Source organism: Panthera leo, chromosome A3 (genome assembly GCF_018350215.1).
Source record: "Panthera leo isolate Ple1 chromosome A3, P.leo_Ple1_pat1.1, whole genome shotgun sequence".
NCBI lineage: Eukaryota > Metazoa > Chordata > Mammalia > Carnivora > Felidae > Panthera > Panthera leo.
Window position 1 is genome coordinate 16,222,805 of NC_056681.1, and position 25,920 is coordinate 16,248,724.

At 44.8% G+C, this 25,920-nt stretch overlaps 1 protein-coding gene across 1 annotated transcript in view; it reads right to left on the reverse strand.

Moving 5' to 3' along the window:
• The window catches only part of HNF4A (hepatocyte nuclear factor 4 alpha), a 56,880-nt gene extending 37,953 nt beyond the window's left edge, over positions 1 to 18,927 (reverse strand). The window contains exon 1 of the mRNA XM_042930901.1: positions 18,509 to 18,927. Coding sequence (XP_042786835.1) covers positions 18,509 to 18,557 — 49 coding nt within the window. The 5' untranslated portion in view covers positions 18,558 to 18,927. The remainder of the gene's footprint in view (positions 1 to 18,508) is intronic.
• Positions 18,928 to 25,920: the final 6,993 nt, after the last annotated feature.

A 25,920-nucleotide genomic window follows, 5' to 3' on the forward strand; every position in this document is an offset into this window, starting at 1 on the left:
TATATGTTAAAAAAAAAAAAAAAAAAAAGAGGTCTCTAAGTGCGTGTCAGTCTTTTCGGGCCCAAAAAACTGGCTGAGCCCGTCAGATGTTTGGAAGCGTCTGTATAGAGGCTGAGAGCCCAAATTCTGGAGCCTGACTTTCTGGGCTTGAATTCTGGTTCTGCCATGGACTGGCTGTGTGACCTTTGATGAGTTACTTAATTGCTCTGTGACTATTTTCTAATTGGCAAAATAGGGATGATAATGATATGTACTCATTAGGAGGCTGTGGGGATTAATCATGCTAATTACAGACAGGACTTAGAACTGTTTCTGGCAGGCAGTGAGTTCTGCACAGGTGTGAGCCATAAAATAATGGCAGGATCAAGATCCACATGAATTTGGAGAAATGTTTTGGTTTTTTTTTTTAGAGAGCCTACATGAGCAAGGGAGGGGAAGAGAGAGAGGGAGACACAGAGTCCGAAGCAGGCTCTGTGCTGTACAGAGCCAGACATGGGACTCGAACTCACAAACTGTGAGATCATGACCTGAGCCGAAATCAAGAGTCAGACACTTAACTGACTGAGCCACCACGCGACCCTGGAGAAATGTTTGAACTCGATGAAGAGGAATGAGAAATCCTCCATACTGGTTAAAAATAAACCACCTGGACAGTGTGCTGGAGAGAGCTGCCTTAGTGGCAGGTGACGTGACTAAGTTCTAGAGGTTTTATTTGGTAGCAGCTGCACACACCTCTAACCTGATTTTGTGTGACATCAGGAAGGATGTAGTGCTCGGGTCAAAGGAGCTAAGACATCCTCTGCATTCTACCCTTAAGGGACCATGCATATGACACCAAAAGCAAAGAAAACAAAAATAAACAGGTGGGACGACATGAAACCAAAAAAGCTTCTGTACAAAAAGGGAAACCATCAACAACATGAGAAGGCACCTGGAACAGGAGAAAATGTTTGCAAAGTCTATATCTGATAAGGAATTAACATCCAAAATATATAAAGAATTCCTGTGTCATAGGATGGGACAGGATGCGAAAACCATGTCCTTTGAAGACTAAAGAACCAAAGGAGTTCCGGGCTGGCTGTTGGGGATGAGGAGAGGGGCAATGTAGCAGAATGGTCAAGGCCACTGCCTTCCATGTATCAATGCTACTATTTACATAACTGACCTCGTGAAAATTATAAGCTCTTCAAGCCTTATTTGCTTCATCTGCAAAATAGGAATCAATAATAGGACTTGTTAATCAATTGCTTTGTGGAGCAAATGTGATAAACCTTATAACCTGGCAGATAGTTGCCTATCATGTAGTTGTGTTACTTAAGTCAAAGTACTTTATGTTGGAAAAGATGCTTCTCTCTTCTCATAGCCCCAGAAAACAAACCAGGACCAGCAGACAAATGCTACAAGGAGAAAGGTTTGTGTCCAGAATTAGGATTTTTCTACCAGATACGATAGTTCTAGCAGGAGAAAAGCTGCTTTATTAAGTAGTGAGCGTCTTGTCATTGGAAGCATCAAGCCCAAGCTAATTGACTACCTGTCAGGAAGTGCATCTATCCTGGATATTGGGAAGTACTACCTATCCTGGAAAGGATCCCAGTAATCAGTCAAAGGTTGAATCAAAGTAGCATCTCTCAGGTGCAGAAGTCTTAACTAAAATTCGATCAAAACCAAACTCATGTTGGAAAAACTGGGTCTCCCCATGCAACGAATGAAACTGGACTCCTAGCTTACACCATATATAAAAATTAACACAGAATTGATTAAGACCTCAACATAAGAGCTAAAATTATGAAACTCTTAGAAGAAAACATAGGAGAAAATATTCACAACACTGGATCTAGCAGTGATTTCTTGGGATACGACACCAAAAGCACAGGAAACAAAAGAAAAAATTGATTGACTGGACTACATTGCAATTAAAAACTTTTGTGCACCAAAGAACACTATGAATGGAGTGAGAGAGTAATCCGTGGAACGGGAGAAGATCGTTGTAAATCACATAGCCGGTAAGGGGTTCATATCCAGAGTATATAAATTCCTGCAACTCAACAACAATAACAAAACCAGATTTTAAAATGGGCAAAGGATGTGAATAGACATTTCTTCAAAGAAAATATATGAATGACCAAGAAGCACATGAAAAGATGCTCCATATCACTAATCATGAGTGAAATGCTAATCAGTGCAAAACCACAATGAGATACCACTTCATACCTGTTAGAATGGGTAGGATAAAAAACAACAAACAGATCATAACAAGCGTTGGTGGGTATATGGAGAAATCAGAACCCTTTCAAACTGCCAGTGGGAAAATAAAATAATGCAGCTACTATGGAGGGCAGTCTGGCAATTCCTTAGAAAAAATTGAAACTAGAATTACCATTTGATTCAACAATTTCACTTCTGGGTATATACCCAAAGGCATGGAAAGCATGGTCTGGAAGACATGTTTGACACTCATTTCATAGCCAGCGTTATTCACAACAGCCAAAAGGTAGAAGCAACCCAACCATCAAGCGACAGATAAACAGGAAAACAGGAAAAATCACATGTGATATATACATATAATGGAATATTATTTAGCTTTTTTTTTTAAGTTTATGTATTTATTTTGAGAGAGAGAGCAGGGAGGGGCAGAGAGAGAGAGAGAATCCCAAGAAGGCTTGAGAAAGTTATTTTGAGAGGGGAGGGGCAGAGAGAGAGAGGGAGGGAAGGAGAGAAGTGGGGCTCACCTGAAGTGGGGCTTGAGCTCGCCCAATGTCAGACACAAACTCATGAACTGTGAGATTGTGACCTGAGCCCAAGTCAGATGCTTAAGGACTGAGCCACCCAGGCACCCTGGGGACTTTTTTAAAATTAAACTTTTAATTTTGGTATAAATGTGGATTCACTCACCTGGGTTTTAAAAATATATATTTTTTTAATGTGGCTACTAGAGGTAGAAAAGCGGAACAACATACAGAGCCTAGGAACAGGTCTACATATATTTGAAAATGAGAGACAAAAGGAAATTGCACTGCATGTCAATGGAGAAAGGATGTCCTGGTCAAAAATGGTTCAGGGCCAATTGGTTCTCCGTATGAAGGAAAATAGAATGGCATCTATTTTGTACCGCACATAAAAATCGGTTCCTATGGGGGCCCCCGGGTGGCTCAGTCGGTCAAGTGTCTGACTCTTGATTTCAGCTCAGGTCACGATCTCACGGTTCATGAGTTCAAGCCCCCTGTGGGGCTCTGCGCGAACAGTGCAGAGCCTGCTTGGGATTCTCTCTCCCTCTCTCTCTGTGCCTCCCTTGCTTGTGCATGCACGTGCGTTTTTTTTTTTTCTCTCTCTCAAAAATAAATAAACTTTAAAAAATCAATTTCTATGAATAAACACCTAAATATGAAAAACAAAACTTTAAAACTTGAAGAAAACAGTACGTATCATATCTTTACAATCGCAGGGCACTGCGGGATTTTATGGACAAGATACAATAAGCACAAGCCATAAAGGAAAAGATTAGTAAATTTAACAACCTGATTTATAATTTAACCAGAACGTAACTACCGTGTAACTGTAAACTTCTGTACAACAAAAGAGGCTCTAAAGGAAGTGAAAAGACAAGCTGGGTCTAATCAAAGATATTCTTGGCTAATAGAACTGAAAAAGGATTTGGATCAGGAAGAAATAGTTCCTGGGGCGCCTGGCTGGCTCAGTCTGTAAAGCACGTCAGTCTCGGGGTTGTGAGGTAGAGCCTCTCGTTGGGCATATAGATTACTTAAAAATAAAATCTTAAAAAAAAAATAGAAGAAATAGTTCCTTCAAATGATAAGAAAAGGTAAATAATGTAACCGAAAAACGGGCAAAGGATGTGAACAAGTACCCTGACAGTTCAAAGTCAAAGGGCAAAAGAGCCTTTCCCTCTAGTAGTAGGGGAAATACAAGTTCTTATTTCACATCCATCATCTTTTGGGGTGCTCCTGAAACGCTGCTGACCGACGTGGCAGTTGGGGGGCAAGATGGAGCGACTTACCAATGTCTCATCACAGTGGAGATGTCCACTGCCTGAGCTCCAGAAATTCCACTCCTACGTGTTATCCTAGAGAAGCTCGCAGCCACAGGCATAAGGATGTTCTTTGTGGCCCTGTTTAAGATAGTGAGAAACTGGAAACAACTGCACTGTCAAAAACCAGAATAAGTACACTTGGGACATTCAGACACAGCACTTTCAATGAGTGACCTCTAGTCCTGCTTGTATCTGCATGGGAAGATCCAAATAGCTCCTATATGAGTGAACAAAAGGAGGTTGCTCAGGGACACGTATAACATGCCGTTTGAATACGTTTTTCAGATATAAATAACATTATCCATTGTTTACGTAGCCACATGTAGTAGAAACATAAAAACATGCCTGGTAATGATAAACGGCAAAAGTTGACCACGGTCACCTCCGAGAGGGGTGGCAGGGGGATGGGATTGGGGAGAGGTACAAGGGGGCTTCAACGCTAAGTATAATATCTCACTTTTCATGAAAAAAAAAAAATGAATCCAGTGAAACAATGGTCATGCAGTAAGATTTCACAAAACTGAGTGATGGGTACATCGATGTTCACAATGCTGTTCTCTGTACTTCCCTGTGTGTTTGTAATATTTCCTACTTCACAAGAGAAAAGGAAAGGTATTATGAAAAATTAACTTTCTACACATCAGCAATAGACAATTCAAATGTAATTTTTGGAACTTTTTTTTTTTTAGATGTTTACTTATTTTTGAGAGAGAGAGAGACAGACAGAGTATGAGCAGGGGAGGGGCAGAGAGAGAGGGAGACAGGATCTGAAGCAGGCTCCAGGCTCTGAGTTGTCAGCACAGAGCCCGATGCGGGGTTCGAACTCATGGATAGCGAGATCATGACCTGAGCTGACAGACGCTCAACCAACTGAGCTGCCCAGGTGCCCCTCAGATGTAATTTTTAAAAATCACACTATTTAAAATATCTGAAAAAAAGTATTTTTTTTTTTAATCTAGGCATGTATCTAAGCTATAGCATTTCTCTGCTTGGGGAGCAGGGAGAGCTTTACTGGATGTTAATGTTCAAGGGGCTCTGATGAACCACGTGGGCACAATGGAGTTGTCTGTTGAAGACACACTGTCATACGTTAAGGGCTCTGAGAAGTGTTCTGTACTGAAATGTGCACAGCTCTCTTCAACCCAGCATTTTTCAGACATTTAACAGTAGAATCTTTCTTGTCTGAGTGGCCTTGGGAAGGTCTGCCCTAGTGACCTCCACGGTCTGCCTTCCTAGTTTTGCCCATGCCACTAACTTGCTGTAGACTTTTGGCCAAATCACCTTTCCTCCTGGAGCTTTGGTTTAAGATATTAAATGGGTGTGTGAAGATGAGACTCTTAAGATTTCTTACCTGTTTCCAGATCCAATGCCCCCCGTTGGAGCCCCGTGTTAGGGTGACATTTCCACTTAATTTTAGCCCTCCTCTCTCTGTTAACAAATTTATTATTTTTTAAGCAGGTTCGTGGAAGGAGAATTATGAAAATGCATCAAGGCAAAATAAAAAATGATTAAAATTATCCCATATTGCCACTACGGGCCCTTTTTCAAAGGTATGATGAAAGCAAGCATTTATGGGGCACTTCTGTGCAAAAGCACTGTGCTAGGGTAGGTCTGTTCTTATCCTCATTTCACAGATGAGCAGACTGAGGGGCAGAGAGGTACTGTCACCTATCTAAGGCATGTGGCTTCCATGGCTCTAACCCAAGTCTTCCTGACTCTGCAGCACAAGTTCTCAGCCACTACCAGACAAGGTCGCCCCATGGGAAGGGGGTCTTCATGACCTGCCAAGATTCCTTTTTCTTCCTGCTTCCTGAGTCCTTCAGGGTTCTCTCATCTCCCCAGGGGAGCTGTGGACATTATCTCTTCCAAAAACAAAGTCTGTGCCTTCACTATAGAAGGACCTGTGTCCCTCCCCCAAACCCAGTCTACCTTATCTCTGAAAAAACTATGACTTGCCCTAGAGAAGGGGGAAAAATAAACTCCTTCCCACCCCAGCTCCACCCCCAAAGTCACTGGATTTGGGGTAAATTCAGCAGGCTGGAGACGGAAGAATGGATGTGTAATGAAGTTTCAAATTGACTATTGTTTTATGTGAATGTCTGATAAAGAAAACACAATGGCCGCCAGATGGGGGCTAGGAGGTGAGATTTCCCAGGTGGAGAATTCTAGAAGACAGGCCTGGAGTTCTGGAGCCAGGGTCCTCCAGACAGGCAGGCAACAAGGGTGGGGACACCAGAGATAAATGTAGGCAGGGGAGAAGAGCCAGCCAGGGACACCAGCCCAAGTGGTTTGGCTAGGACTGGTCTAGTCAGCATGGGACATGGAGGCGGGATGAGTTAGCAGTGAAATCGGCCACTCCTATGGCATCCAAAGGGCTAGAACAACACTGTTCAACGGAAATACAATGGAAGCCACGTATGTAACTTTAAATGTTTCAATAGCCACATTAAAAAATGGTACATCTATAAAACAGGAGATTGTTCTCAGAAATAATGAGCTTTTGCTTGGTCAAAGCAATCAGGGGTATCAAACTCAACTGCCCTCAGTGGTATATGGTATATAAGCATATTTCACACTTTGCTGTAGGAAAAACAGTGCAGCAAACAATGTTTTATGTTCACTAGTATAACTTCAGTGTGGGGACATTAAGGAATGGTGGGGACTGCAGCAAGTTAGAGAAAGCACACCCGGTTGAAATTGTTTCAGTGGACTTTTGCCTCAAGGCTATGGGAAATCAGTGTTGCCAGAGCCTCCCATTTTTTGAAAGGGGCAGGAAGTTGGGATTTCTAAAGGTTAGCAGTCAATTCAAATTGTATCAAAAAAATCCAAACTGGCTGGGCTGGATCTCAACCTCTGATCTCCCATGAAACCCTCCACCATGTTTTACAGAGAAGGAAACTGAGGTTCAGAGTGGTTAAATATTTTCCCATCTCCTAACAGAGAACTAACTGTCTCTTCCGGTCATTTCTACTATGTCTCCTAATAACCAGCGTTGACTTTTTTCACTATTCTTTTTGAGAATTTACTAGGTGCTGGGTTCTGTGCTGAACATATGATACCATGAAGGAGGTACTGTTTATGATGCCAGATTTAAAGTTTATTTTGAGGGAGGTGAGGAGGGACAGAAAGAGAAAGAGAATCCCAAGCAGGCTCCGTGCTGTCAGTGCAGCGCCTGACACGGGGCTTGCACTCATGAAACTGCAAGATCGTGAGCTGAGCTGAAACCGAGAATCAGACACTTAACTGACTGAGTCAACCAGATGCCCCATGATGCCAGACTTAGAGAGGGGAAACCAAGGCTCAGAAAAGTGGAATAAATTGCCTGAGGTCACGCTGTGGGGCTTGACCCTGCATCTATTTTGATTCCAAGAGTCTAGATGCTCCCTCTGGCTATGCCTCTCCCACCCTACAGCACAGGAACTCAGAGAGCAAGGAGCCTGGGGGTTTTCACGCAGGGCTCCTGCAAAGGGCCTGGAGCGACAGTTCGGCCAGCTTCCTGCACCTCCACACTTACTGTAAGTGCCTCCATGGTATCCTTCCTGGGAATTGGCTTCCGGGTAAGATTTTGTTTGAAGACACAATGCCACTGCCGTTTTATTTGTTTGTTTAAATTTGGAAACCCTGGACCTGCCCTGGTCCCTTGGTTTACAGAGGAGGAAACTGAGACCCAGAGATGGCAAGTGCCTGAGGTCCCTCTCTGCAAGTCAGGGCCAGAGCAGGGACCAGAATTGGGGCCTGGAGGCCCAGCCTGGGAAGCTGCCCGCTGGGTGTGCCAGGGCCTCCCTCCAGCTCCTCTGGGCTCTGCCCAGGGAAGGGCCAACCGTTCTCTGTCTCACCACAGACTCCGCCCTTCCTCATGCCTGTTTGGATAACTTTTCGACCTGTTCCTTCACAAGCTCTCCCCAAGGTGTGGCTGCCTCTGCTGCTTGTCCCAGGGAATCCTGGGGCCTTGGCCGTGTGGCGGCTCAGGCTTGGCCGGGCCCTCAGTAGACGGTTGTCAAACAGTGGCTGTCTGAGCAGAGGGAGGCCTGTTTACCCAGGGCAGAACCCAGGCAGAGGCTGCAGCTTCCTCCCCATCCCGCTGGCCCATCCAGCCCCTCAGCATACTAACTCAGCTGCCCCTGTCTGAATTTGCTCATTCTACAAATATTTATGGAGCACCTACTGTGTGCCAAGCACTGTTCTACATGCTGAGGATTTAGCAAAAGCAACAAGACACCAGATTCCCTGCTCTCATGGAACTTACATTGTAGTGGAGGAGACAGATGATAAACAGATCAATGAATGCACAATTCCAGAGCTGTAGAAGATAACAGGATTGATAGTGATGAGTGGAGGTGGGGCAGTCTTAGATTTGGGTGGTTCAGGAAGGCTGCTCTAAGTGGAAAACTTTTCAGTTAAGACCCAGACTATGAGAAGAAATCCATTATGGGAAGATCCAGGGAAAAGGATGTTCCAGGCAGAGGGAACAGCAAGTACAAAGGCCCTGGGGCAGGAATATGCTTGACCTTATTGAAGGACAGTTAAAAGGCCACCGTGGCTGAACTAGAGTGAGAAAAAGGGACAAAGACAGGAGAGACCAAAAGAGGGACAGCCAAGAATCAGACTGCATGGGGCCTCTTAGGTTAGGGAAAAGAACTTGGGAGACAGAAAGGTGCTGAAAGGTGTTCAGCAGGGATTTTAAACATGAACCTTAACTCTGCTTTTCCCTTCTGGGGCTTTCTGCCCCAGGGCTCTTGTTTCCACGTACACTTGAACGTGTTTGAAATAGTGTTTATTCTTTTTTCCATTTTAATTTTTTTTTTCAAAATTTTAATCAAAGCTGTATAGGTGCACAGTTGAAAAAAATAAAATACTCTTACCAAGCTAATAATCAGTAATAGTACTTGTCCACCAACTCGTTCCTGAACCTGATTCCCACCATCCAGAGGCAGCTATTTTAGCTAGCTTTCCTCTATATTTCTACCTATCTTGGTTATACTACTACTTCTCAGTTTTTCAGTCTTAGATGTAATGTGTTAACTTGCTAATAGGAAAGATCCTATAGAACTATTTCCCAATTTGGAGATAAGCCTATATTCATCGTTTTAATAACAACGTGACTATTATTCACAGCTGATGTCATCTGTATATGAACCAAGAGCTTTTCCTGCACGGTCTCAGTTAATCTTCACAATAACCCTGTAAGATACGTGTTGGTCAACATAACAATCCTTTCACTTTATATATGACACTGGTTGTACCTGCAGAGCTATCCTGAGAGGTAAGCAGAACTGGCATTATTAACCCATTTTTCACAAGAACACATGGAGCTCAAAGTGATATAGTTCTGCCCATCACAGTGGGAGTGCAGTGGTTAACATAAAAGTCATCTTCCAGCCAAGATGGAAGGAGCTGGGGTTCCTGTGTGAAGGACATCATACATTTGGGTGTGTTTGTTACACCAGCCAGCATCGCTCTTACTAACGCAATGCCTGGGTTTGAATCCTAGCTCTGCCTCTTTAAGTCTGTGTGGTTTGGGGTAAGTTACCTTTCTGAGCCTTTGTTACCTCTTCTGAGAAATGGGTATGATGGCAGTACCTACCTACCTCAATAGGCAGTTGTAAGAATTAAAGGAAGTGATTTTTACATATTGTTTAGAATGGTGCCTGGTCCATAGTAAGTACTATAGACTATCAAATAAATCAGAGCTAGAATATGAATGAGCCGGAACCCATATCTGGGGCCATGTGATGCCAAGTTCAGTATCTGACCCTAAAGTCCTAGGCATTTTTATTTCTCTTTGCAATCTTTACCATATCTACCTGTTACCTGTACTTTATTTACCTGTAATTATTTACTTGATCTTTTTCTTTCTTTTGATGAGTATCTTAATTTTTAAAAGTATATTTTATATTAATGCTTTAATATAAATGCTAGTTATAATATAAACGCTAGTTATAAAATTTTCTAACACACAGTAATATAAACTCAACAAGATTTTAAAATGTTTGTCCATGTACTACCTAAAATCAGCCCCTGTGCCCTGTGGGTACACCTAAGGAAAAGTACACTATTTTTAAGTCTATAAAGAACCTTTGGGAACATTCTGTCCAGTGGCATTTGAACCATTTTGACCATGACCCTCTATACAGGGTGGTAGTCAAAACAGGGACTCTGAAGCCTGACTACCTGGGTTGGAAACTCAGCATCGCCTCTTAATGCCTGTGTCACTTTCACTGAGTGACTGGACCTCTCTGTGCCTCCATTTCCTCATCTGTAAAATGGGAATGACATTAATAGCATCTACTTCACAGGGTCATTGTGAAGAGAAGGAGTTAATATGGGTAAAGCCCTAGAAAGTACTTTATAAAAGTTTGTTATTATCACAACCTTACACACGCATCCATAAACATATATAAATGAAACAAAGTGTTCACACATGCAAAATTTACTCTTGCTACAGGAGATATAGTAGGATGTTTTCTATTATATTTTACTTCATTTTTTAAAATGTGGCCATCTTTGTGAAATTTCACTAATCTGTTTGTGATTAATAATTCATGTTCTTTTCTGTAGGAAACACTATACTTCAAGGAAAATTTTTGTTTGTTTATGTAATCTCTACACCTAACATGGGGCTCAAATTCACAACCTTGAGATCAAGAGTCACATGTGCCCCTGAGTGAGCTAGCTGAGTGCCCCTAAAAATACTTTTTTAAATAGTACATTTTTATTAAAAGAAAAGGCAAGAAATGAAAGTGAAAGAATGAGCTAATTGTGTGAACAGCAAATGTGCTGAAATTATTTTGTCCAGCATAGTGAGGGGACATTAACAGACTTGGGATCCCTAACAGCTTGGACATGCTGATCTATAATTTCTAATGAAGGCTGTTGAATTAAACTCTAGGAATAATGTATCTGCTTAAAATAAAAAAATATCTGCTTCAAAGTCTTTAAAAAAATTACATATTAAAGCAAGAGTCAGTAAACTAAAACCTCTTGGTCAAATCTGGCCCACTGCCTATTTTTGTAAATAAAGTTTTATTGGAACACAGCCACATTCATTCATTTACATGTTGCCTATGGCTACTTACATGCAGCCAGGGTCCTATAACAGCAGAGCTGAGTACTTGCCACAGTTCCTGACCTGTGAAGCCCCAAACATTTCCCATCTGGCCTTTTACAGAAAAAGTTGGCCGATTCCTGTATTAAAGTTACAATTCAAAGCCCCGAAGCTTAAATTAAATCTTATTCTATTTCTATCTTGTTCTATTCTGTTCATAACTCTGGCAAACTTTAACAGTTATATTTCCCCCAACATTGTACTTTGAAAAACGTCAAACCCACTAAAGATTGAAAGAATAGTACAGTGAACACGGACATATCCTTCACTGAGATTCACCAGTTGGTAGGTAGCATTCTGTCACATTTACTTCATCACTATCTGTGTATCTGCATATTTTTTATTGAAATATTTGATGTTAAAAATTGTATATTCACATTTGCGATACATATATGACTGTGTGTGCATGTACATGTGTGTGCACCTGTGTGTGTGTGTGTGTGTGTGCATGACCCCAAGCCAGAGGTGGCCAGCTGTGTAGCAATAAATTCATGTTCTCCCTTCCATGGTTTATAGAGCTATTCCTGGAAAACAGCTGGCCTACTAGGGACCACACAACCCAGATTCCTCTGCGTTTGGCCAAAGTCATGTGACTAATTCTGGCCAATGGAATGTGAGCAGAAATGATAAATGTCATTCTGAGTCAGGGTCACTTCTGGGATCCCTGGATGACTATGTGACAGAGGCAAATAAACTTCTAACTTACGTTTTGGGTTTGTTACATCAGCTAGTGCTGCCCTAAATAATAAACCCAATAAGTTGCATGAGCCTTTAATGGGTCAGGATCGCAGCTTGAAACACACTGGTTCTCTGGCTTTCCAAAAATTTATGAACCATAAATTTTCCTTTCATCACATGTTTCATTCAAAGTCAACATGGAGCTTCTCTGGTTGAACCAGAGGTTGTGGGTGGGGGAGGCTAGGAGCCCGGTTCATTTGAACACCCACATTGGCCTCAAAAGTGAACCCTGAGACATCCTTCTGGACTCCTAGGGCTCCAGTGAATAATGTATGATGACCCCTGAATAAGGAACATGCCTCCTTTTCTCAGAAGAGGAGGCAGAGACCCAACAGAAGGACTTGAGTGGGATCACAAAAAGCTGGCTGGGGCCAGAGCCATTTCCCACGTCTGTGGCAAGGACGGGTCTGTGCCCACCATTTCCACGCCTCCCATCTGCTCCCACAGGCCTATGTGCATGATCTGAGCCCCCAAGAGCATACCCCCCTGACAGGCTCCAGAGGGTATGTGAAGGCTTGGAACTAAGCTTCGTTCTGACTCTCCACCCAGACAATTACATCCTGGAATGACCAGTTACATATCCCTCATTCATTTCAGTTTGTCTCACAGCAGCTAAAAGATGCCTAACACACAGTAAGCATTCCATCCCTTTCACGTAGTGGGTATATACTCTGCAGATATTATGATAATTAAAATTTATACGGCACTTTCTATGAGCCAGACACTCCCCCCGTTCCACATATAAACCTCCTGTGATTCTCACAGCAACCCTAGTAGGTTGAGGGTCTGACTCTTGATTTCGGCTCAGGTCATGATCTCAGCGTCATGGGATCAAGTCCCACATCAAGATCTGTCTGAGAGTGGATCCTGCTTCAGATTCTCTCTCTCTCTCTCTCTCTCTCTCTCTCTCTCTCTCTCTCTCCCTCCCCTGCCCCCCAACTCACGGTCTCTCTCTAAAAAGTAAAGTTAGTGGCGCCTGGATGGCTCAGTCAGTTAGGCATCTCACTTCGGTCAGGTCATGATTTCGCAGTTTGTGAGTTCGAGCCCCGCACTAGGCTCTGTGCTGACAGCTCAGAGCCTGGAACCTGCCTCAGATTCTGTGTCTCCCTCTCTCTGCTCCTCCCCTGCTCACGCTCTCTCTCTCTGTCTCTCAATAATAAATAAATAAATGTTAAAAAAATTTTTTTAAGTTAAAAAAAATGAATACATAGATGTAAAAAAATAAATAAAAGGAAGAAAGCACTTCAAGTAACCAGAGTCCAGCCTGTTATATAGGAAGGGCTTAAATGGGGACAGATGTTTTTCTTCTTCCCAGGCCCACCCTCATGCAAGAGGAGTGTGAGTCAAAAAGAAAGAGAAGGCATAGTTCCTGCATGTAAGCATCTCAGAATCTTTCATGAAACAATCAGAGAAGTCCCAGAATACTTTCAGAGAAGAAGGGACTGAGCTGCAGTCAAGTGCTAGTAAAATCTGTACAGATTAGGCCCGGCTCTAGGCCTTTGCATATGGTGTCCCCTCCCCTCTCTCCTCCTGGTTGATTCCTACTAAACCTCTGGGTTTTAGCTTCGATATCAGTCCACTCCTCCACGGTCAGGAGGTCCCTGATCTCTTGCCCTCCTCCTAAGTTCCTTTGTGTCCCCATCATGCCCTATCCATCCATATCCTGGCACTCTGTTTTCATTGTGGCTGGGCTGTCTGTCTTCCCCACCCGACTGGGTGCTCTCCAAGATCTGAAGCCACGTTTTATTCTCCTCCATTCCCCCAGTGCCTAACAGAATGCTTTGTTTTCCATAGGTCCTCAGTAGAGGTTTGTTGAAAAAGTGAATAAGTGAACAGTGACAGTGAATGCAGGAGCCTCCTGTGTAAAGACAGGACCCATTCTGGGTACCCATATCCTCCCTTTATAAAATGGCACAAAATAAGACAATGGTTTTCTATGCTGGATCCCAAATCACGTAAGGACTTAATAAAAAATTAAAGATTCTTGGAACTCATCCCAGGAGATCCTGATTCACCAGGTCTGGGGTGGGGCCCCAAAATATGTCGTTGATAAGGAGGTTTTCTATATGCAGTCAGGTTTGTGAACCAGTGAACCATAGAGGCTGAAATTAAATTGAGGTGAAATGGGAAAAGATGTGGAGAGGTGAGAAAAGGGAAAACGATGGGGGAGACTCTACATAGGGAAACAGCCGTGCCTGACATCTGACACAGTCCTACAGTTGGCCAGCCTCTGGCATCCTACCCAACTTTGGGCCCATCAGCCCTTCGAGGAAATGAAGCATCTTCTAGTTTATGATACTTTTCTCCTTCCTCACCTCATCGAATCCTTACGACAACCAACTTTATTTGATGGAGGAAGAAATTCAGAATCAGATGGCGAAGGAAAGTGTCAACCACTTATACAGTTTTCGGTGGGAGTGCCATTTAACCAAACTGCCCCCGACAACAGCCTCTGATCCGGCCTGAGGCTCATGTCGTTGGCCTAATTGAGGTTTGTCCACCAGTGGCCAAAGCGCCCAGTCTCCTTACTTGTTCTGTCCTCAGCACTTGCAGATTCTGCTAGCCCAGCCCAGCCCAGCCCAGCCCAGCCTATATCATCCATCCAAACACCAATCCATCTGTGCATCCACCCACACACCCAGCTAACCAATTGCTTATTCATCCACTTATCACATTCATCTACATATCTCTCCACCGTCCCATCCATCTACTTACCCATTTATCCATCATCCACCATACCCACCCATCCACTCACCCACCCAGACATCCATTCATTCATCCATCCATCCATTTTCTGATTCATTCATTCATTCATTCATTCATTCAATAAACCTCCCTCAAAGTCAATATAGGTCCAAGTCCTAGAGTATCCTAGAATAAAACAACAAAGATCATACAAATACAGACCTTGCCCTCAAGGAGATTTGAAATGCTTACAAAAATGACAAACTTCCAAAGGACCAAGACAGATAATTAAGGGAAGCTAAGGGGAACTTGTGAAAAGAAAAAGCATAGGAAAGGGTAAGAAAAGAATGAAGCCAGAAATCTGGGTAGCATACAGATAAGCACACAATAGCATCTTATCCTCATAATTGCTAAGGGCAGCTCCAGATTTGCCTCTGAGCTAGACCCTGGCACCCGAAGCAAATAACCACAGCAGAAAAGTCACAGGATATTCAGTTGTGGCAGACATCATGCAGAAGCTATCCCTGCTTCCTTATACCACAGTAGTGTTATATGTGTCCAGGGCACATCGAGAAACGTCTGGAGACATGTTTGGTTGGCACAGCTGATGGGGGAAGAATGCTCCTGGCATCTGATGAGTCAAAGTCTGGAAAGCTGCTAAATATCCTACAACGCACAGGACAGCCGCCACAATAAAGAATCATCTGAGCCAAAATGTCAATAGTGCTGAAGCTGAGAGACCCTCTTATGAGAGAACCCTGATTTTGTTTGGAACAGCATCGTGCTAGACCTCAAGAAAACAGTATCATTGGTCGAAGCCAGTCTTGGCTTTCCCATTTCTTTCCACTAGACCCTTGAATTCCCAGCTTTCCTTGAACCAGGGAAGTCTCCTGGGAGGTTTCTGGGGAAATTTTGCTTTTTGATAAAAGAAACAAGTACTTCAAGGACTATCCCTTCCAGCTTCAGGAGCTTGAGGGCAGACGTGATGCCCGCACCATGCCAGCCACGTTGGGTCTGCACGGTGAGCATGGAGAGAGACAGAAAGGTAGAGCATGGGTCTGGCTGACCTTGTTGACGGTTGTCATAGGGTTGTTTCTTAAAACCTCCCTCAGTTCATGCATCCAACAGATGCTTACTGAGCATTTATTCTGTGCCAGTCGCTGTGTGAGACGTGCAAGGCTCGCAGAGTTTATAGTCGAGTGGGGGATACAGAGGCCACAACGCACACCAATGCTGTCTGATCAGAGTCATGATGAGAGCTACAAACCAGAAGCCAGTGTGCCATGAGTGTGTCGCAAGTCCAGGGGAAGGTCAAGTACACCCAGCATCACCCCACCAAAGATCAGCTCCCTAAAGACTGTCCTCCTGGGGTTCAAAGATGTGAGACGGCAGCTGACATTTACTGCATGGTTGCCTTGTGTCAGGCACGACGCTGAGCACTTGTGTATTAACTCACGTGTGTTAACTCATGTTATCCTCTCCACAGCCTTGCCTGCCATTGCCCCTCCTGAGGCTCTGCTGTGGACCTCGTCCCTTCCCCTACAGCTTACCTCTGCGGTTGCAGCCTTTGGTGGGGGGTTAGTATTATCCTGATTACAGAGCCTAGGAAAAGGGGTTCTCCTCAAAACACTCATTTCTTTTTTCAGAAGGTGCATTTTCCCTAGAGCTTCCTAGTTCATTCAACATGTGGGGCTCAGAGAGGGATAGGCCACACAGCTTTAAAAAATAAAGGAGGGGGCAGATCCAGGATGCTAACCCAGATTTACTTTATCTCAAAAGCAAGGTCTTTTAGCCACCATCACACACACACACACACACACACACACAAACAAATGCCCAGCTGTCCCAGGACAGCAATGTTCTTTTGTTGATGCTTGCTACAAATCTGGCCATAGGAGCTCTCCTTTCTCTGCCCAGCCCAGATCTGTAGCTTAGTCAAGAGAGTCACAAATGGACTGAAGTCAGATGATTTTTTTTTTTTTGAAACAATCCTGAGCTCTAGTTTTCTCTTCTATCCTCGGAGATAACAATATTATTATCTGGAACAGCTGTTGTAGGAATTAAAGTAATAGGCATAGAACATCCATCCATCCAACCATCTATCCATCCAACCATCCAACAAATGTGTGTTGAACACTTGCTTTGTGGTGAGCACTGCGTACAGGTCAGGATGAAAGGGCATGAGGCCACCCTACAAAGTACATAGACCTGGAATACGTGAGAGGCTGTCAGGTTATATTATTATAGTACTCCCCTGGGAGAAATGTGGGGGGCCTTCTGTTCATCCCTAGCCTTGGCTTGTGGCCTGGGGCTCTCCTTCCGCAGCAGCTGACTATCTGGTCCCTATGCAAGACACAGAATTGTTCTGGCTACAGGGTCAACCAAGTCTTATAATTGTGTTTCAACCTTGGATGGAGCACCTAAGACATGCCTAGCCCTTCAACTATGCTATCTCCTCTCACTGCACCACCCTCTGTGAGATAGGTCCATTTTCCAGGTGAGGAAATAGATTCAGAGAGGGGAAGTAACTTGCCCAAGGTCATACAGCTGGTATGCGGGATGGATCCCCAGGCTATTTTGGGTTCCTTAGCCTCTGCTCCTTCCGCTATAGCACAAACTTCTGTTTGGTGGTGGGTCAAAGAAAGATCCCAGTGGACCAGTCAGGAGACCAGTCCTTGATTCCTTGAGGCCATCTGTCCTCAGCTAATGACAATATTAAACAATATTTGTTGAGTCCTTATCATGTGCCTGGTGCCTAGGGCTTACACCCTTGGTCTCCTTTAGTCCTCTATGAGGGCCTGTAAGACATCCTATCTCCACTTGAAAGAGAAGGCAACTGAGGCACAGAAATGTTGAATAATTTGTCTAAAGTCACAGAACTAGAGCCTGGATTCCAGAGGCCAAACACTATGTGTGTTTGTGTGATTTAAATCTCTTAACAAAACGCACCTAATTTTTAAAAATCCAAAATGTGCAAGAAAAGGTTAAAAAAAAATTGATTGAACCTCCCTCCTCAGAAACACAACTCTGTTACCAGTCTCTTCCTGTCTGTCTACTGGCTTTCTATGCAAATACAAACGTGTGTGTACATATACATGCGAATATCCGTTCTGTTATCAGAAATGTAAAATGCTACACACAGTGCTTCAGTTTGTTTTTTTCACTTAGTGTAACCTGGAGGTCCTTCCCTATCTGCAAACAGATCTGCATTTTTGCTCCCTCAACAATGGGCTAGCATTCCTTGCTAAAGATGCATCACGCTGTGTTTACCCATCCTCTACGTTTGCTGCGTTACCTCCAGTATGGAGTCACCCCAGCCACAGAGCCCAAGCTTTCACCTTTCAGTGACACGTTCTTCCCTGGCCTTGCACCTAAGTTTCATACATCTAGCAAGAGACCATTCTTTTCCGACGCCCCACGCCCCACGCCCCACGCTGTGTTGCTCGACTTGGCTTCCCTTTGGTGAATTATCCAGAGCTCATCAGAGCGGCCTGCCCCGCCCTCCCCCGGGGTCCCATCCGCCTAGACCGTGAGCCAGCTCTGTGCTAGGCCCAGCAAGGCTCCGGTCGGCTTCCACTCGTCCCTGGCAAATGGGTTGGTATTTCCAGCCCCGCCCTCTGTGGAATTTTGGAAAGACCCTTGGGACACGTGCCCAGGAAAGCAGTCTCTCTTGGCGGAGGCGAAAGGAACAAGCCCCTGCGGGGGGGGCTCCTACGGCCCCTCCCAGCCCTTCCCAGACCAAATCTGCCATGCCTCTGGGACGTTAGCGAAGCAAGCCACATGCATCCCCTGAGGTTCCTGCCATTCTGGAGGAGACCCTAGAGAGTCGTTGCGTTCCTCGGAAACACATAATGGGGCGTCCCATGGCCTCCCAAACTTGACCACGGTCCTGCCCTGTCCAGTCCTCCCCCCACCCGACCCTTGGTCCCACTCACCATAGGGACTCTCCACTGGAGCCCCGAGGGGCGCGTTCACACTGACCATGGCCGAGCCCACCCAGCCAGAGACGCGGGGGCATGGAGGAGCCGGGCCCCACACACAGCGGCAGCAGGGCCACCGGGAGCCAGTCCACCAGGAAGGCAGTGAGTACAGCCAGCTGCCACCGCCTGGTTATCTTATTGATTCTTCTAATCACCCAAGGTGGGTGGATATGTTAAAGAGTAACCAGTCACTTAGGGAACCTGCGGCTGAGGACTGTCACTGTTACCATGGCAATGGCAACCTGGCCAGATCCGAGGTCCACTTGGGCCCCAGTCCTGCTCTCTGGGGTTGGGGGGCACCTGGAGCCAGATGTAGGGGACATCAGCCCCTCACCCCAACTTGAGGTAAGGGACTGGCCAGGAGGCGATGAGGAGGTGAGAGTCCAACCTGGGTTGGGTTTTATGGCTCCTCATAATGGGTGTGGCATTGTGGCAGGAGGGAGGGGTAGCAGAGAAAAGGAGGGGAGTGGAGGACTGTATTATTGAGCACCTACTGGATGCTGGGAGTAGCACACAGGTATTGCCACATTTAAATTAAGCCTCTGTGAGGAAACTTGAGCCACAGAGAGACGTGGCCTGTCTGTAATCTCACAGCTGGTGACAGAGGAGTTGAGTTAGCATTACAAACCACAGTCTCCCCTTCATCGAATATATATTTACTGAGCACCCACTGTATACCAGGTCCTGTGCTAGACTCCAGGGATACAGAAACAAGCAAAGCAGGCATCAGCCCTGCACCCATGGAACTTGTGGACGACTGGGGGAGATGGGCATTCATCAGACGATAGTAAAGATTATTCAAAGATGCTGTGACACAGACCTGATTACAAACCGGTGAGCGTGATGAGGGACGGAGAAACACAAACCAAATGGCAGACTCTGCCCACCCCCTCTCCTGGTCCACTGGTCTCCTTCTTACTCAAAAGGCAACTACTGCTGAAATCTGCATTCTGTTCTCTGACGGCAGAGCCCTCCTGCATCTCAGCTCTCTTGCATGCACACCTGCTCCCTGGCTTCTTTTGGAGCAGTCCCTTTTCTTTTGTCCCAGCACTGTGCCCAGTGGCTTGATTTGGGATTCTGAAATCACCAGCTTCGACAGACCCCTCCATGCCACCCTGAGCTTCTATACTGTTTCCCTTCTCCTGGCTTGTCTAGTCTCTACCTCTATTTCCAATTTTTTTTTTTTTAATGTTTATTTATTTTTGAGAGACAGCAAGTCGGGGGGGGGGGTGCGGTGAGGGGGGACAGAGAATCCGAAGCGGGCTCTGTGAGGTCAGTGCAGAGCCAGCCCCACATGCGGCTGGAACTCACAAACCGCAAGATCATGACCTGAGCTGAAATCGAGAGTCAGATGCTTAACCGAGTGAGCCACCCGGGCACCCCTCTGTTTCCAATCTTTTCACTCCTCGCAACTTTTCCTTTCTCATCCTCAGCAGGAGGAGACTACCTCTGCACAGAGAAGAAGCCTTAAACCTGGACATGCCCAAACGCCTCACCCAAATTCACCTGCACCTCCTTCACCCAGATCCACCTGGTCTGCACCTGCCTCTTCCCCCTGCTCAGGAACCCCCCGTGAGCCCATGGGGCTTCTCCTACATATTTGACCTCTCCCTCTTTAGACTTTTAAAATCAACTTTCTGTTGAAAGTATAATTTACATATAATCAAATGCACTCTTTTTAGGTACACAGTTTCATGAGCTTCGGTAAGTGTATGAACCCATACAGAACATTTCCACGACCCCCCAAAACTTCTCTTTGTTCCCCTGCTGTTAATCCTCCAGCACCTCCCTCTCCACGCAACACTGACCTGCTTTCTGTCACTCTACATTAGATTTGTCTTTTCTAGAATATCATAGAAATAGAATCAGACAGCATTTACTCTTTTGTGTCTGGCTTCCTTTGCTCAGAATGTTGGTGAGATTCACCCACATTCAGGTCCCCTGGTACTACTTCCTAGTCCACTGAATAGATACTCTGTAACTGGTTCACCCAGTCACAGGCATTGAAGTTGTTGCCAGTCTGGGGCTATTGTGAATTACACAGCTACATATAGTCATGAACAAGCCTTAGTGAAGGCATATGTTTTCATTCCCTTGGTTAAATTTCCAGGAAAGGAATTGCTGGTTGATCAGGTAGGTGTATGTTTAATTTATAAGAAACTCTCAAACTCTCAAACTCACCGAAGTGGTCAGACTTTTGTATGAATACCATTTTGTATTCCTGCCAGTGGGGTAAGAGAGCTCCTGTTTGCTATATACCCTTATCGCTGTTTATTGTTGTCAGTCTTTTTAACTTTAACCATGTGAGATGATCTTTCCTTTTGCTTTCACTTGTTTTAAACTAGTTTGTTTTTTTTTTTTAATGAAAAAAAATACGTTCGCGTATTAAAAATGAAAATTGTGCAGGGGTGCCTGGGTGGCTCAGTCGGTTGAGCGTCCAACTTCGGCTCAGGTCATGATCTCGCGGTTGGTGGGTTCAAGCCCCACACTGGGCTCTGCGCTGACAGCTCTGAGCCCGGAGCCTGCTTCCAGTTCTGTTTCCCTCTCTCTCTGCCCCTCCCCTGCTCACACTCTGTCTGTCTCTTAAAAATAAATCAATGTTAAAAGAAATATAAAAGAAAAAGAAAATTGTGCGAACAGCATATGATGAACAATAAGCCCATCTCCTATAATACAAATTCTTGTTTATATTTCCAGAAATTAAACATATACACACACGTACACACTGCTGTGGACTGAATTGTATCCTCCCCAATTCCTATGTTGAAGCCCTAACCTCCCAATGTGATTGTATTTGAAGATAAGACCTTTAGGAAGTAAGTAAGGTTAAATGAGGTCATAAGGGTGGGGTCTTGCTTTGATAGGATAAGTGTCCTTCCAAGACTGTGGGAGGACACAGTGAGAAGGTGGCTATCTGCAAGCCAGAAAGACAGTTTTCTCCAGAACCCAACTATTCTGGCTCCTGGATCTCGGACTTCCTGTCTCCAGAACCATGAGAAAATCGTTTTCTGTTGTTTAAGCCACCTGACCTATGGTATTTTGTTATGGTAGCCAAGCTGACTAATGCATAGACACAAATGTAAATGCATAAAATGCACGGGAACGTGTTAAACACACTCTAATGCCACTTGCTCCTTTCTCCGCTTGGTATCTAAGGGCTATGTCCGTCCTGGCATACCTACCTCATTCACTTGAGTATTGATCCAGTTGTGTGAATATAATTGATTTGACTAGTGTCCTCTTGCTGGACATTTAGGATGTTTCCAGGCTTTTGTCACTACAAACAGTGAATGTCTTCCTGCACAGGTCTTGAGCCGCATGGGGGGAGTATATCTATAGGAAATTTCTAGAAGCAGAATCCTATCAATATTGAAATATGCTATAATATCTCTTTTATTAAAAAAAAAAAAAAAAAAAGCCTTCCAGGGCACCTGGGTGACTCAGTCGGTTAAGCATCTGACTTTGGCTCAGGTCATGATGTCACGATTTGTGAGTTCAGGCCCCACGTGGGGTCTGTGCTGACAGCTCAGAGCCTGGAAGCCTGCTTTGGATTCTGTGTCTCCCTCTCTTTCTGCCCCTCCCCTGCTCGTGCTCTGTCTCTCTCTGTCTCTCAAAAAATAAAATGTTAAAAAAAATTTTTTTAATAAATAAATAAATAAATAAATAATCCTCCCTTAATAACTTCCTTCCCATCTCTGCCACTATATCACCTCTCTCCTCCCTTCACTGCTGAACTTTCAAAATAGTTGCCTATACCAGGGCTCTCTTTTTTTCCCATCTCCTGTGGCACAGCCCACTTCAGTCTGGTTTCTGTTCCAACTGCCCCCTACACACACACACACACACACACACACACACACACACAGTCTTCCTTGGTGGAAGAGATGATTTCTTACTGAAGCATTCAAAGGACATTTTACTGCATTTTTTTTTTTTTAATTTTTTTTTTCAACGTTTATTTATTTTTGGGACAGAGAGAGACAGAGCATGAACGGGGGAGGGACAGAGAGAGAGGGAGACACAGAATCGGAAACAGGCTCCAGGCTCTGAGCCATCAGCCCAGAGCCTGACGCGGGGCTCGAACTCACGGACCGTGAGATCGTGACCTGGCTGAAGTCGGACGCTTAACCGACTGCGCCACCCAGGCGCCCCCATTTTACTGCATTTGACAGTTGACTCCTCTTCCGTTAGCATCCACACTACTATAGTTTTCTGGATTCCTTCCTTCTTGACTGTCTCTTGACATTTCATGCTTCTTGACCTGTCTTTAAATACTAAAGTTACTTGGAGCTTAATTCTAGATTTACTTCTTGTTTTTCATTCTGTTATCTCTCCTCCCATAATCATATCCATTACCATGGCCTCAAGGCCAACTGTATACTCATGACTCCCAATTATGTATCTTCAACCTAAATTTCTCCTCTGGAGGCCAGATTCATATATCCAACTGGCTTCATCTACCTCCTAGATATCTCCACAGGTATGTTTCACAATCTCAAATATGATATGCCCCTATCATTGCACTCCTGGTCTTCACTTCCATCGAAACCCCTTCCCCTAAATTCCCCATCTTGATAAAATGGCACCCTTCTCTACTCCACTTTCTTCACACCCGCACCCAACCACTACAAAATCCCCCTGCATTCCACTTAAACATCTCACAAAGGCATCCACTTCTCCCTGTCTCCAGTGCCATCATCTTGGTAGGAGTCATCCTCATTGCTCACCTGGATGACTGAAATAGCCTTTCACCCGGATCCCAGGATCCATTCTGACCCTGCCAAGTCTATTCCCCTTGAATGCAGCCAGAATTATCTTTTCAAATGCAGATCTGACATGTGTTCCCACTGTTAGAATCTTGTGGTGCCTCCCCCTTGTCCTTGAGTGAAGCTCCAAGATTGTGCCTGACTTGGCCCCTGCCTCTCTTCCCAGGATCAGCTCACTCCCTGTCCCTCTCACCCAGCGGGCGTCTTTTAGAACCTGACAAAGCCCTGTGCTCTCTCCCCTAGCTTCCTGCCCCCTTGTCCTTATGGGAGCCTGTAATTCCCTGTTCTTCTCCCAGATGGCACTTACTTCCATTACAATAAAGTATTTGCATTCATCTTCTGTTTAATGCCTCCCTGTCACACTGGAATAACAAGCTCTAGGAGCCTGGGAACATTATAGATCTCAGGGGTCAATAAACATTTTCTATAAAGGGCCAGAGAGCAAATATATTGAGTTTTAGATATGCGGTCTCTTGCAACTACTCCTGTCTGCTGTGGGACCATGAAATCAGCCATAGACAATATAAAAACAAATGAGCTTGGTTGTGTTCTAATAAAACTTTATTTATAAAAACAGGCAGTGGGCCGGATATGGCTTGTGAGCCACATATATTAGGGACCACTGTGCTCAGAGCTGACACTTTTATAGTACTTACTATATACCAAACACTGTTCTAAGTGCTGTCCACGTATTCATTCATTTAATGTTGTAAACGACCTCATGAGGCAGATACTATTAGTGTCCCCATTTACAGATGAGACGGGCACTGAGAGCTCACAGTAATCTACCCAAGCACACTTAGCTCTGAAGTTAAATTTGAGCCTCGGCAATCCGGCTCCAGAGTCTATGCTCTTAACACTCTCAGCTGGTGAATGAGCAACCAAATGAGGTCGGGGTATGAAAATCTTCAAAAAGTAAAATACTACAGAGGCTTCAATGTTCTTGCAGATTTCTTGCAGGAGAAAGTGGGAAGCACTGTTGCCCTTCAGTGGGAACAGCAAAGTAACAAACCAGGATGCTATGGCAACTCCTCTCAGCCTGAGCCCTCACCCTGGGTCTGCAGGGTCCAGGGCTTGGCTAGCATCAGCAAGCCCAACCTGCTCATTTCTTGGTCAGCACGGGCTCTGCTCAAGGGCAGTTTCATGAGAGGGAAGCCCGGGAGGTCACCTGGAATTCCCGCCCCTACAATGTCACTTTTTGCTTAATCGTCCCTACCTTTGTCCAGTCTCTGAGTTTCTCCCTTCTTAGCTGAGAAGCAGAGAGCAAATGGGTTAAGACATTGGGGTTTTGAGTCACATAGAACATATTCAAATCGAGCTTCTTTAGCCTCAGTTTTTATGTCTGTAAAGGGCAGATGGGAACAGTGCTTATCACTTAAGATAGCTGTGATAATTCAATGAGATTGAGAGTGTACTAAACAGTTCATAGATGCCAGTGACTGTCCTTGCCATTCTTCTGGTACTTGGGACACAGGAAGGCAATGTCAAAACAACACAGGCTTTGAGAGCAGATGAAGCTGAATTCAAATCCTACGTCTGCTCCCTACTAGCTATATAACCTTGTGCATACCTTTTAATTCAGGGGATCTCATGCCACTTAAATTTCCAGAACATTTTGGGAAATTGGCATAGGGTGGCAAGCCTTTTCCCCCCAACATAAGGACGTTAATAATTTTTTTAGGTTTATTTATTTCTTTGAGAGAGACAGACACAGCACGAATGGGGGAGAGGCAGAGAGAGAGAGAGAGAGAGAGAGAGAGAGAGAATCCCAAGCAGGCTTCACACTGTCAGCACAAAGCCTGATGCGGGACTCGAACTCATGAACTGTGAGATCATGACGTGAGCTGAAACCGAGAGTCGGGTGCTTAACTGACTGAGCCACCCAGGCGCCCCAATATTTTTTTTAAAAAACTAACATTTATCATCACCACTGTTTTACAAATGAAAATACTCCATCCAAAAAAAAAAAAAAAAAAAGTAGGAAGGATATAATCTGCGAATAATAAACTCACAACAGTGTACTTGTTTCCCTTCACCTGTTTCCCGCATTTGGAAATGGGCACTCTTCCTAAGCCTCACTTTTCCCACCAGTAAAATGGAACAGTAATACATACACATGCACTTGCACGTTGATCTATTCGTCATGCCTGGCACAAAACAGGGGCTGAGGGGCCGTTAGCCCCCTCTCCTGGTCTTCCTCTGGAGCTGGTTTTGCCCTCACTCCATCTCCCCCTCCTCAATTCCCTTCCTTCCTTTTTTGACCCCTTCTGAGACCTAAGAGAAGGAGGAACCAGAAAGAGCCGCCACATCAGATCTCAAAGGACTTTACTGGGCGCCCGGGACAGAGGGTGGAGAGGTGTTGGCATGCACAGGTCGTGGCCTAGGTGGGAATGACCAGTGGGAAGAAAACTCACTCCATTTAGCACGATGTAAGGAGTCTAGGGAAAGGGGCTGTTTTCCATCTAGGTCTTTGAATGGAGTGTTCTCTGGTCAGGCAGGGAGTGGTCCCCAGCTGGAGGGCAAGGTCTGTGGGGGAGATTTTACTATCTCTGGAAACAAAAGGACTTTTGTGTGTTATGATATCTGGGTGGAGTGGGGCGG